A 13,902-nucleotide genomic window follows, 5' to 3' on the forward strand; every position below is an offset into this window, starting at 1 on the left:
TTTCGTGCATATGTCGAAAGTTTAAAGGGTCATATGTACTGTAAATCGTTGTACGATACACGTGCGGATAGGACGGACGGATTTTAAATTGGTGCTGGCACTCACTTTGGGTTCGGATGTGGTTCCGTTGATTAGTAGCAAAGGACTTGCCACGGACAGCGTGACGGCGTATATCTTCACCTCGTAGCGCGTCGCGTTCCACAGCTCCACCGACTGAAGAAAAAAAACACATTATATACTGTACCATAAACGGTCGTTAGGGGTCATCCATCAATTACATCACACGTTTAGGGGGGAGGGGTGTCAGAAACTTTGTGACGTCACATTAACTTATTTAAATTATTTTATTCGCTGTACAGTTAAATAACAAGTTTTTGAAACAATAATCATTTTTAATCGTTTAATTTTCTTTCCTAATCTGTTTGTCCACTTAGGATTGTTAGACAATAAATATTATTTCAAACATTTATTTACAACACTATTAATCCTCATGATATAATATTATTTCACAAAACACTATTAAAACATTATTTACCACAACCAAACTACATGTTCACACACGAAAAATGTATTCTTAATTTAAACTTTATCACACAAAATACAACATACAAATGTAAAGTAACACGTAAAATTGTAAAGTAACACGTAAAATTCAAAAATTAAAGTATTAAATTTGTTACTAAGGCCTTCCGTGAATTTCGCAAACATACACTGGTAATGCATACAGGAAAATGGTATTATAATTAATTTTCCTGTATCACCTAGTATTAGCACAATGTCAAAACTTCAGCGTAGGAAGATGTTAATTAAAAATTGGAATTGTCTCAACTGACTCCACAAGACAGGCCTAGCCTAGTGTGGAGATCATAGGTTAATAAAACAATGTATAATTTTTTGGTAAATAAACTATTTTTATTTTTTTATTTTATTATTTATTTCTATATTTAGGTTGACTTCATGTCGATTTTTGTAATATGTTAGAGCGTCACATGCAAAGAACGGAACGCAATTGGAGTCATAATAGAAATACATATTGACTAGGAGGACATAACCAAACGGAGTAGCCATTAACAGGCGTTCCCCTCTGTCGAAAATAGTCGGCCAATGGTTCTACACAATGTATGGACTGACGTTTATCTGACATGGCTATTTTGACGTTACGTAGACATTTGACGTTCCCCTCCCCAACAAAAATCGGCAGACTTTTTTGGACAGAAAATTACAGACGTGGCGTCTTCGTTTGGTTATATCCTCCTAGACATATTGATGTAAAATAAATACATTAAATGTATAAAGAGTGAATAAGTTAATAAGTGTTAATAAATGTATAAGTACTGGCAATTTTGACCACCTTTGTCCGATATGAATAATTCTTATAACACTTTAAACTCTCGCGTTTTGAACACATATTTAATTATACGAATGGATCTACGGGTCGGGTATTTAATTATACGGGGAACGTCGGAATTTAAGCTAAAAACAGTGAAATTAAATCGCGGTAGTCCCGTTCGTATAATTAAATATGAATAATTCTTATTTTGACACGGGTGTATGTGTTGTTCTTTGTACGGGATAGTCATAGTAATGATACTTACGACACTGATGGTAGTTTCAATATCCGCCTTGCTGGTGGGCAGTTTGAGCCTGGTCCGGGGCTGCAGCTCCGGTATCTTCCTCAGGGTCACCACATACTGGTCCAAGCTGTTGTTGTATTCCAGAGGTTGCCGCCATTGGAGGTAGAGGACACCTGAAATGTTAAAGGAATAAGTATGTACAGAATGGGGTTGGCGTTGCGCCCATGTTCCCTAGTACCTTAAAAAGGAAAATCAAGGATAAACATAACGATGGGCGTTCTTTGGTGCAGATACCTTATAACATTTTTGAAGGTCATATTCATTTCATTTTACCCGATCCATTAATTTTAACAAAATCCACAATGTTAGCTAACAATTCGTAAAACTCCACTGACAATCTTGCAAGAATAAGGTTAATGAATTTTCACTTAAACTATATTTACTTATGAACAGTGGCGTAGCATGAACTTATCTAGCCGTGGGCGAAATCGCATCTGCGAGGCCCTTTTCTTTCACTGTGCCCGAAGGGGCCTCGCGCGAGCCCCCTCTTGGGGCGCGAGGCCGTGGGCAAGGGCCTACTTCGCTCACGCCTAGCTACGCCACTGCTTATGAAACCAAAACAATGTAAATATATATCCTTGTATTTGTTACATATTTGATGTAACTTATTTTTCAAGTGTTATTCAATAAAAAAATAAAAATACACGTCAAAATTGTTTACCTTTTTTCTAATGCAAAAAAAAGGTTGTATAGTCACTTTTGATTCAGTTATTTTTAAAGATGCTCCAACAGCCTGATGACAGGACGCCATCTAATAGGAAACTGAAGAATGATCACAACTAGATCTTGTAGTTGAAGAATTTTCCTTCCTTTCCTTCATGATGATCGGCGGCGAAGGCGGCTTGACATCAGTGAGCACGTATAAAAGCGTCGACGCGTCGCCCAAACGCTCTAAAAGGCCGGACGACTTCACGCCGTCTAGTGAGCTATCTCGACAGAGTGAAGAGGGTTCTAGAAATCACGTCTTATCTCTTACCATTGGGCTGGTCGCATGTGAGGTTCATGATGATCGGCGGCGAAGGCGGCTTGACATCAGTGAGCACGTATAAAGGCGTGGACGCGTCGCCCAAACGCTCTAAAAGGTCTGACGACTTCACGCCGTCTAGTGTGCTGTCTCGACAGAGTGAAGAGGGTTCTAAAAAACACGTCTTATCTCTTACCATTGGGCTGGTCGCATGTGAGGTTCATGATGATCGGCGGCGAAGGCGGCTTGACGTCAGTGAGCACGTATAAAGGCGTGGACGCGTCGCCCAAACGCTCTAAAAGGTCTGACGACTTCACGCCGTCTAGTGTGCTGTCTCGACAGAGTGAAGAGGGTTCTAAAAAACACGTCTTATCTCTTACCATTGGGCTGGTCGCATGTGAGGTTCATGATGATCGGCGGCGAAGGCGGCTTGACATCAGTGAGCACGTATAAAGGCGTGGACGCGTCGCCCAAACGCTCTAAAAGGTCTGACGACTTCACGCCGTCTAGTGTGCTGTCTCGACAGAGTGAAGAGGGTTCTAAAAAACACGTCTTATCTCTTACCATTGGGCTGGTCGCATGTGAGGTTCATGATGATCGGCGGCGAAGGTGGCTTGACGTCAGTGAGCACGTATAAAGGCGTCGACGCGTCGCCCAAACGCTCTAAAAGGTCTGACGACTTGACGCCATCTAGTGAGAAGCTATAGAATGCTCGCACCCAGATCTTGTAGGGGGTGAAGGGCTCTGGAAAGATAAAATATGGTATTAGACTTAATTTTCTTGGGTAGATTAAACAGCTGTTATCTTTGATATATAGATTAGATACCCTAGTTCACACTCGTACTAATTAAGGTTGTTGCAATTAAGGCTTTTGATTTGACAATTAAATTTTGTACCCGGTCGACATATTAATATGCAAGTAGATTGCGTGGATGTGTATGCTGAAAGAGTATTTGGTTAGGCAAGTATTTTTAAATAAGCAGCACCAAAGTGATTGACAGAAAAAACCCGGCCAAGTGCGAGTCGGACTCGCGCACGAAGGGATCCGTACCATTACGCAAAAAACGGCAAAAAAATCACGTTTGTTGTATACTTACACTACACTTAAATATTTATTTTATTTTGTTTTTAGTATTTGTTGTTATAGAGGCAACAGAAATGAATCATCTGTGAAATTTTCAACTGTCTAGCTGTCACTGTTCATGAGATACAGCCTGGTAACAGACGGACGGACGAACGGACAGCGGAGTCTTAGTAATAGGGTCCCGTTTTTACCCTTTGGGAACGGAACCCTAATAAAAAGATTGCAATACAAATCAATTATACGTTACTTCGGTTACATTTTGTAAATGACTATAATAGATTACAAGCTTCGCCACGTATCTAATGTAGCGTGCAATAATAAATTATGGTAATATAAAAGCAATTCGTCAGATTATGTAATAGTACATTACGATACAAGTTCCAAAAGTAGGAAATTCACAACGAGTGGCGATAAATTAAAACACGACCAAAGGGAGGGAATCGTACAACGTTTTACAGTCCTTTAAACTTTCGACATAGTCACGTAAAGTGCGGTAAAGTAGCACAGTAATATTATTATTGTTTGTTGTATACAAGTTTCGTCTCATATCCGATGTAGCATAAACCGATGTATGAGATGTCAATAACGAAAATATGAAAGCAAGGCGTCGGATTAAGTAATCGATCATAATTTAATATTATTAATTGTTACGATAATCTGGTTGTTTTTAATCAAATACAAATCTATTTATTTTGCTTAAAAATGTGGTACAAAAGATGGTATAAAAGTATTTCGTGGTCTCACACATTCCACCAGAAACCGGTATGCAATCGTTTTGTTTGTTACTATAGATTACTAGTTTCGCCTCATATCCGATGTGCCGTGCAATAGTAAATACCGGAAATGTGAAAGCAAGGCGTCGGATTAAGTAAGCGATCATTATGCACGAGAACATCAAAGAGGATTCCAAACGCCGACAATCAATGCGTAACTTGAGTAACTTCCTTGCCGTTCATCGTTGTTGCAAATATTTATTCTGTGTGCAGCAAGAGCCTGACACTCTTTGATAGAGAAAGATAGTCTTATTGCGATTCCTATAAGAGGAAGGAGAAAATAGTGCCATGCTTTGTCCTTATCACCGACCGGGTGGCATCATAGGTAGGAGGCGATGGCGAAATACCGAAATTTATAAGAGTGAAAGAGAAAAAATCCTATGCTGCCCAAATTTTATATGAATATTCTTTCTCTTACCCCCGGTCGCTCGGTGGCGCGTCTATAACTAATATTTACTTGTGTATATATATACATACTATGTCTATGGTGTGCAGTGACTCTTAATTCATGAGTGTAATGAAAGTAATGATCACAGTTATTTCTGTGCTATATTTATATATACCATAGAAGACGCAAATGCATCTACTTCGCGTGTCCAAACCCCGACTAAGCGTCGAGATTGACCGTCGCTCTTTACAGTTCACGCGCGTCAGTTGTTGCAACCAGACGTCCGTGAAAACTTAAAAAATGCTTCGTTGCATGATAATTAACTGCAACAGCCCAGAAATGGAAAGCACCCAAAGGCAAGAACATATTACCTATCACCGATAAGTAATTTTAAAATTATATTATGCGTAAATTTTGTATGAAAAAGTCGGCACGCTTGATTTGCGTCATCTAACGTATATGTGGTATTTTCTATAAAAAAGGGACTTTATTGTCGATGGCGCTTAAGCCATTATAAACGATGCTCCGATATAAATACAATGCCGCGCGACGCTGTGCGGCGTAAGCGCCATCGACAATAAGGTCCCTTTTCATAGAATGCCCCATATATTAAATCTGTGATAATGATTATTACATGAAAATTGGATTACTGATACAGAAAGAGCGCCAATAACTCCCGAAAGGCGTTGACAACGTTTTGATGATTTATCATTTATTTAATGCAATTATGGTTACACGGCATTACAGCAAATACGAGTACCAATGCGCCGAGAAACTTTTTAATGCCTGTAGTGTCCCACTGCGGGGCAAAGGCCTCTCCCTTTGATCCCCAGAAACTTAATCTAACAAAATATTTCATTTTAAGAAAAATATAATACAAAAGTAGGTACAAGATACAAAATACACAGGAAGAACAGAAATAACACATCACATAACACCACACAGTAGTCCACACAGTAGTATTATACACCGACTGTGGAAAGCCTATCATCCATCGTCTCACAATACTTCAGACACGGCACACAGTCCTCCATCTCCATGCAAACAAATCACAATCAGGTGCTGTTGATACAAGTTAGACGTATATTGATACAATATTTTGTAATAGGTATAACTATTAAAGCAAATACTTACTTAAATTCCTCAACTTAAAACCGACGACTTTCGTCAGCTTCCCAGCCGTATTGAGCAGCGTCAAATTCCTCGTCGCCTTCGAATAATCCGCCATAGTCAGGTCGCTAGAGAAGTAATTCATCTTCTTCACATCGGCGGAGCTAGGGACGCCGATCACCGGCGCCGCGTCAACCTAACAAAAATATAGTTTTCACTTCTCATGCTCGTAAAGTTCGACTTTAAGTCGTGCATAGACGACATAAAGTTACTTATTATGTTCTAGAGCATAAAATAAAATCATCTATTACGACCCCTATTCACTTAGCAATAAAGTCCAAAATCTGCCATACAAACTGCCAGCCCTGCCGGGGCACCCCCGCCCGGCGTGCCCCGCGCCCCCGACACAACCGAGTACAATTTACTTTAGTCTAGAATAAATACGGTAAAATAACCTAAAATATTGGATATTTTTATATATATTACTCACACTCGAAGTGAAAAGCAGAGTGTATAACTCAGGCATAAATGTCCATTTAAATTGCCTCGGATAAAAATGGATCGCTTTATGCCCTTGTTGTACAATCTACTATTATTTACCAGTGTACAAGATTTTCTTAACCTATGACCGCCACACTACTTAGGCTAGGCCAGGCCTGTCTTGTGGAATCAGATTGAAAATGATACTAATTTGAATTACATCCTACGCTGAAGTTTTGGTTTACAAATATCTAGTACTAAGTAATATTCCAAAAGCTTAGAGTATTTAATAACAATAACACCACCCTCGGTGGGCGAGTCGGACTCACACTTGTCCGGTTTTGACTGATTAATATGTACTAAAACGGGACTTATCGCATAAAATTAAGTATTAAATTACCCTTCGACGTTTCGAGGACAGCGTTGTCCCCGTGGTCTCGGAGAAGACTCAATCTTTTTTAAAACTTAAATTTAAGCGATTAATCTAAACAAGAACAATCACAATTTCGGTCGAGTAAAAAGTTTACATACCTTCGGCTGTCCCTGCTCGTAATAGAGGACATAGGCGATTTGCGTGGCGTCCTTATGCGGGTACGTCGGCGTGAACGACTTCTTTACGATTTCTATGTCGAGATGTGTGTCTGTACCGTCAGAGTGTTCGGAGTGAATGTTGTGCTCTGTGGCGTTATCTTGGCGACGCTTCCTAGAAATAAGATTTTTTTTGCTAGAAATGTGGTATAAAGTGATTTCAGGGGGCCTAGCAAAGATGACAATCGTACATTGACAAATGCCAAACGAAACGAAAAAATGCATGGGGATGACAGATAATACAAAAAGTTACGTGACTATTTCCATACAGTGTTTAAGTTTTTTAAGGATCAGCAACGCGCATGTAATATCTCTGGTGTTGCAGGCGTCTATAGGCTACGGTGACTGCTTACTATCAGGGCCGTATGCTTGTTTGTATGGTAATAAAAAAAGTTTCGATTGGCGTTTTCTATCAACGATTGTCTCCTAGGCTAGACCCCCAGCGGCATCACATTTCGTCATTTAGACATGCAAATTATGTTTTTATTTATAAACTTTTTACATACTTCAATCGTCATCATCGCATTACAATAATAAATATAAATCATTGCATAAACACACCTTACATGTTAGTAAAGTGTACAAAGGGCCTCTACGTGTTGGCCTCCCTAATATCCGGAACACCATTGTTCCGTGACGACTAAAGACATACAAATATAAATCATACCTATGCCTATGCGAACGCAGATCTCGTTTCCGCATGCCGTTCAAAATGTCCGACGACGAGAACTCATCGTTGTACTTGAGCTGGTCTTTCTTGTACCAGTCGAACTCCCGCGCCGGTTGATCTCCCTGGAGCTCTCTCTTCGGTTCGGGGTGGCGTGTGAAGTTGTTCGGCGGGGCCCAGAAGAGGTGGACGTCTTCGGATGTCACTGCCTTTGCGGTTAGGTTCTGTGGCGCGGACGGAACTGGAACAATGGAAGGCTCGTTATACACGGTGGCTAAAAAATAAGTGCAGTCCCGTTGCCAGGGAGGTTTTGGGATTATACTGAGCAACTTTTACTATGGGACCAACGACGACTTCGCGAAAAAAAATTTCGCTGTATCATACATTTTGGCTGGTCCATTTTCTATGGGAGGGTAATTTATTTTTTTGCGATTTCCTTGTTGGTCCCATAGTAAAAGCTGCTCAGTATGATCCTAAAACCTCCCTGGCAACGGGGATGCACTTATTTTTAGCCAGCCTGTATATAACGTTAATAACAACAGTGTTGCTTTTAAGAAAACCCCTTATTAACCTTTTCGCCGCCATTGACTTGATATAAAGTCAGTACCCATACGTCACGACTTGATATGTTATGCGGGTTGCAATTTGTGGCTTGGCTTTGATGACACCTCTATTACTTTATTGACGTGAAGGTGAAAAGATTAAACCCCGACGCAAAAAGAGGGGTGTCATAAGTTTTACGTGCAATTTTCTACGGTAACGTAACATTCATAATTTATGAATCATAAAGCATTTATTACATACATCATATGTGGTATTTTCTATAAAAAGGGACCTTATTGTCGATGGCGCTTACGCCATTTTATTAACGATGATACGATATAAATACAATGCCGCGCGACGTTGTGCGGCGTAAGCGCCATCGACAATAAGGTCCCTTTTCATAGAAAATGCCCCATATAATAAACCAACACGTTCATTTCATAATAAACCTCCTTTATTATCTTGTACTCGCTAACATCTTTTACGAAATGGACAATATTTAAGCTTAAACACATTTGTGGTCAGAATAAACCTTGCAGTTTTCCTCTTTATATCTCATAGTTGACCCTTGAAAGTGGATCAAGACTAATTAGACTTACTTTCGACTTTATGACTAATGTGTTAAGATTCATATTTGAATAGTTTTGGAATTCGATGCATATGTAATGTGATGAGTCAGTCTAACGTCACGAGACGAGATTTACCTAAAAGCTTTTGACCCAGACTTATCTATATCAATAAAAATAAAATTTTCGGTGGTAACGGCATTTTAACATGAGAAAGTTTCGGATTTGTTTGGACCGAGTTTTGTGATGAGATTCTGTTTGTTCGCTTTATGAGGTATTGAGTAAAGAACGGTGAAGTTGGCTGAAAGGTGAAATATTTAGCAAATAGTCTAAGAAATTAATAAAACTAAGATGCCTTTTACATTAGTTTTATGGAGTAACAGTTAAAAAGTGAAAGGTTTTTTTTTTTAAACAATAACATTATAACATGAATAATTACGTGTACCTTATGTCATCTAACTCCAGACGGATTCTAACTATAAACGTGAAAGTTGGAAAAGTACTCGGAAATTTCACAAATATTTCACAAGAAATGAAATAAACTCTCAATTCAGAAATAGAAAATTTCGATTCCCATACAAAAATATGAGAAGTTTCCGAAAATTTTCCATGTGGATTCCATGTGAAAATTTCGCAATTTTTAAAACTCCAATGACGACAATATTCGTTTCAGCCGTATGGGCTTGGGTACCCACATACATACACGCATTCAAAGAAATTTCTACATCGTTACTATAGCACTATAGGCAAACTAGAACGAGTAGTCGCGTGATCTACTCCCCGAACTTATATAGGGCGCTGCACTTGCAGCTTTCCGCGATCGCAACGAATTAAAGGCCTATTTATTTACTTAACATTTAGTCGAACTCCAGTTAAACGCGACCCTTACACTAGTAGAGAGTAGCGACGACATAACGTCGACGTCAATGATATGTATACATTTCGCCTTCATATAAAGGATTCAGGATTATTTGTTACTAACTAAATATGGATTGTATCGTCCGAAATAAAAGATTTTTATTTTTTTAAGCTCGTAATGGATCTCTAAATTCTTCAAACACCGATGAAAAAGTTGTATTTTGTTCACAAGGGTGGCAAAGTAATATAATGCAAATTTTGAGCTGTTTCTTCATGTTGGCTGGTAGGAATTGTGATGATTTTGAATTATTAATATTTAACAATGGTCATTTGGATTTGATTTGTAATGTTTAAGAGTCAGCGTTATTTTCCTCGCGTAGGTGTGGTGAAAAATTGTGTGTTTGCTAAAGATATCAACTTTCAAAACATTCGCAATGCTCTTTCAATTTTGGAATCTTTCGCTTGCTCGGTTATCAATATGCCCGACATTGACTTCGGTCGTCGACGATAGAATCGGATCTCAAATTGCTACTGGTTACACTAACGAAGTGGTGAATGAGAGCCCAGTTGACACGCTTAGCAAGTTGGTTTGACCCAGTTTAGGATGGCAACATTTATAATGATATCATAAAAGGCAAGATTATGCGGTGGCATAAACTGCAATTTCGTGTTTGACAAGACATGTCGAGTGTAAGAGTTTTTTGTGCAGTCGTCGACATAGTTAACAGCTTAACGGAATGAACGAAGGTTGATATAATTATACCTGAATCAATACGTAACAACCTACGAAAAAGATACAATTGTGTATTATAATTGTAATTTTATATCCGCAACGCAGGCTTCGTCAGGTGAACACAAACTCACTATCCGCAACAGGCTTCGTCAACTTACTTACTCTAAAATTATGTACAACCCCCTACCCGCACTCAACGTAAACACATCAGCTCCGAGTTATTTTCGTTGTTAAAAATGGAAAGCTGCTGCCTTAGCGCTAGAAAACGAGTTAAACTTAAAGAATAGTGCTTGATTTTTGGGCGACAATGTTATCTCGCAGTGAAAGTGTGCACATGAGTATTAAAAACTTAAATAAACCCGGAGTGATACGGAGGCAGAAGAAGTGCAGAGGAACATAACACGGAGTTTTTATTTACGCAAATCAACACCAGGACTGCGGTGCTGGAACTTTAAGTAGTGTTGTGGTGTACAAAAAGGTTTAAAGTTACAATTTATTGGTTGAAGTGATTTGTGCTATTTTGTTTTATCTTGTTATTTTTGAGGGTGAACTTAAACGTGGGTCGTGACGGCAAACGGGCAACGGTCTTTGAGCTGTAGTAATAAGACTCTTAAATTCGCAGTTCTTATATCGGTCCGTTTGGTCTAGTGGCATACGCCACTCCTTTTGGCTGTGAAAGCATCAGCGTCCCGAGTTCGATCCCCAGCAACGATGAACTTTTTGGATTTATTTACTGTACGAATGTAGAAGTTAGTTGTCGTCGACGGAGCTATTGTTATGTATGCTGCATGACGAACGTGTTACGTTGGTAGTGTGTCGAGAGAGGGCGCCGGCAAGCTGTTTCCTAGTAGCATGCGCGTCAACTTCAAGCAGCCTGTTTATGAACTTTCATTGAGACATTTTGTATTTTTAAGTGCTGTTGCATGGGGATAGTTATCAAATTTTTTACAATAATGACATTCACCAACTTTTAATCTTAATTGTGTTTTTATACATATATTGTGTTGTTAGAGTTTTGAATGATTCACGGTTAGTTTCACTAGACTTATATTGACCGGGATATAGACCGTGATTACCTTTTGTATTATTTGTGAGCTCCCGATATTTCGACGCAGTTACATGCATCATGTTCACGGGTGACTGAAGATAGCGGGTGGGTGTCAAAGTTGTGTAGACAGCGCTCTGTCTACCCTCATTCTTGCGCGTCGGCTGCGTTCACTTTCAACGTTACCAACGGTCGCATTCACACTTGTTGGTCCGGTCGCGTTCACACTCGTTGGTCTGTCCAAACACACTACACTCACGGTGTCACTACGCGCGTTTGATTCGGATATCACTGGTTTTTTACACAAACAAATCACAGGATTCCACACATTTGACAGTTTAAACCCATCTTCACGATTAAAATTTTTGTATTTGTGAATTTCAACGGCTTCTCTTACCAACCTTGGTATATAGTGGCGTTCTGTCGAAATGACCTTGGGACTATGCAACTCGATCCAGTGATTTGTACCCGACTCAAGGAGATGCTGAGCAATAGCTGACTTGCGAACGTCATTGTTCTTGACCGCAGCAATGTGTTCTTTAATTCTGCAGGCAATAGTGCGTTTGGTCTGCCCAATGTACGAACTACCGCAGCTGCACTCAACTTTGTATACACCAGGTTTTTCCAGCGGAAAATTGTCTTTGGGCGACCGCAGAAATTGTGCAATTTTCCTGTGCGGGGTGAAGATAGTTTTTACAGAGTAGTTATTTAGTATTTTTGATATCTTGTCTGTCACACCCTTGACGTACGGCATAAACGCTGGCTGTCTCTCAACGCGATGAGTAAGGCGCTTGGTTTTTGTGTCCCGCTTGTCCATATTAACTCTGTAGCCATTCATCCTCAGGACACTCTGAACATGGTTCAGCTCCTGGTTTAGATGTAGCGAGTCACACAGAGCGTGTGCTCGATTAGTCAGTGATGCCACAACCGAGTTTAACTGTCTGGGATGATGGTGCGAGCTCGCGTGTAAATAGCGGTCCGTGTGAGTCGGTTTCCTATAGACTGAGTGTCCCAGCATGCCACAACCTGTAACATTCAGTCTCACATCCAGAAACGCAATACTCCTTTCTTGTTCCATTTCCAATGTAAACGACATAGATCGGTGCATGCTATTAAGGTGTCCTAGCATCAGTTCAGCTTCCTGTTTACCACCCTTAATTATGCAGAACACATCATCCACGTACCTCTTCCAAATTTTAACGGGAACTGGGGGCGCAGAAAGGGCTAGGTGCTCAAAGTGTTCCATCCAAATGTTAGCCACCACTGGAGCCACCGGACTGCCCATCGCTACTCCCTCTGCCTGTATATAATATTGCCCGCGAAACAGAAAGTAATTAGTAGTGAGGCAGTGTTCAAGGAGCCTTACGTATTCTATTGGCATGCCATTCTCCTGGATCTTGTTTCTTACTACCTCAATGCTATCAATTACAGGTACGTTAGTGAACAATGACTCTACGTCAAAACTGACCATCACTTCATCAGGTTCAATCCTAACGTCCTGTACGATCTCAATAAAATGGCGAGAGTCCTTCACGTACGATTCCGTCTGCCCAACCAACTGTCACGGTCTATATCCCGGTCAATATAAGTCTATATATTGTGTTGTGTTTAAGGTGCCTATATTAGGTTGTCTTATTTTATTATTAGTGATTTAATTTTGTTTTAAGGTAAATTTTTGTAGTAGTGCGTTAAAGTTTGACATTTCTTATTGTATTAATATTTTTTTATTATTAATTGTTTAGTGCTTTCACTACGAATTTGAATAGACTTAAAGTCGATTGAATTTGTTTGTAGGTTTTGACAAAATAGAATTTATTTTTTGTAATTTATTGGGTTGACGTCTGTTTCCTTCTCTCTCTGTGTTGTGTTGGAATAATAACGATAAATTTAATAACTTTATGTATGAATGTAATTCGTTAATTGTAAGTTTTGGATGATAGTATAAGTTATATAGATTGTATATATTGATTGTAGTTGTATAGATTAGTTTAGTGTTTTTAAGGGTTGGCGTGTTATTTGGGTTTATTGTGGGATGACATTTACAGTTTTAATTTGATAGCGTATTTTGTTGTAATTATTTTCTGTTTTATTTTTGACATGTTTAAATCGGTTTTTGTTTTAATTTATTTATTATTTATTATTTGTGGGCGCTGCCCACAATGCCCCCAAACCCGGTTTTTCAGAGGTACCAGGGGTCTCAACGTGCATATTACGAAGGTGCATAGACCGCACATCCCATGTTCGGTTCCTGATGTTTCTGACCCCGGGCCTACTCGTAGTGTACAATTACAACCACAGGTTCCTGGCCCTCCTTTTTGGCAATTTATTAGTGGCCTTAAAGATACCCTTCCCGTTCTTAAGCGTATCCCGAGGGGCGCTCGTGTCGCAGTTTCAAAATGTTTGGCAGGGACCATTGGGGCGGTCGTGTCTGAGAATTCGGTTCATGCCTGGGAGCAACTTTTAACTTTC

The 13,902-nt window shown here is 39.6% G+C and overlaps 1 protein-coding gene across 1 annotated transcript in view; it reads right to left on the minus strand.

Moving 5' to 3' along the window:
- LOC134751604 (uncharacterized) overlaps window positions 1-13,902 on the minus strand; it is a 45,318-nt gene that overhangs the window by 22,029 nt on the left and 9,387 nt on the right. Inside the window, exons 2-7 of the mRNA XM_063687080.1 lie at window positions 7,689-7,929; window positions 6,965-7,136; window positions 5,978-6,149; window positions 3,163-3,342; window positions 1,596-1,747; window positions 106-213 (exon numbers count right to left, since the gene is read on the minus strand). Of these exons, the coding sequence (XP_063543150.1) occupies window positions 106-213; window positions 1,596-1,747; window positions 3,163-3,342; window positions 5,978-6,149; window positions 6,965-7,136; window positions 7,689-7,929 (1,025 nt within the window). The remainder of the gene's footprint in view (window positions 1-105; window positions 214-1,595; window positions 1,748-3,162; window positions 3,343-5,977; window positions 6,150-6,964; window positions 7,137-7,688; window positions 7,930-13,902) is intronic.

The sequence above is a fragment of the Cydia strobilella genome, chromosome 22 (genome assembly GCF_947568885.1).
Source record: "Cydia strobilella chromosome 22, ilCydStro3.1, whole genome shotgun sequence".
NCBI classification, from domain to species: domain Eukaryota; kingdom Metazoa; phylum Arthropoda; class Insecta; order Lepidoptera; family Tortricidae; genus Cydia; species Cydia strobilella.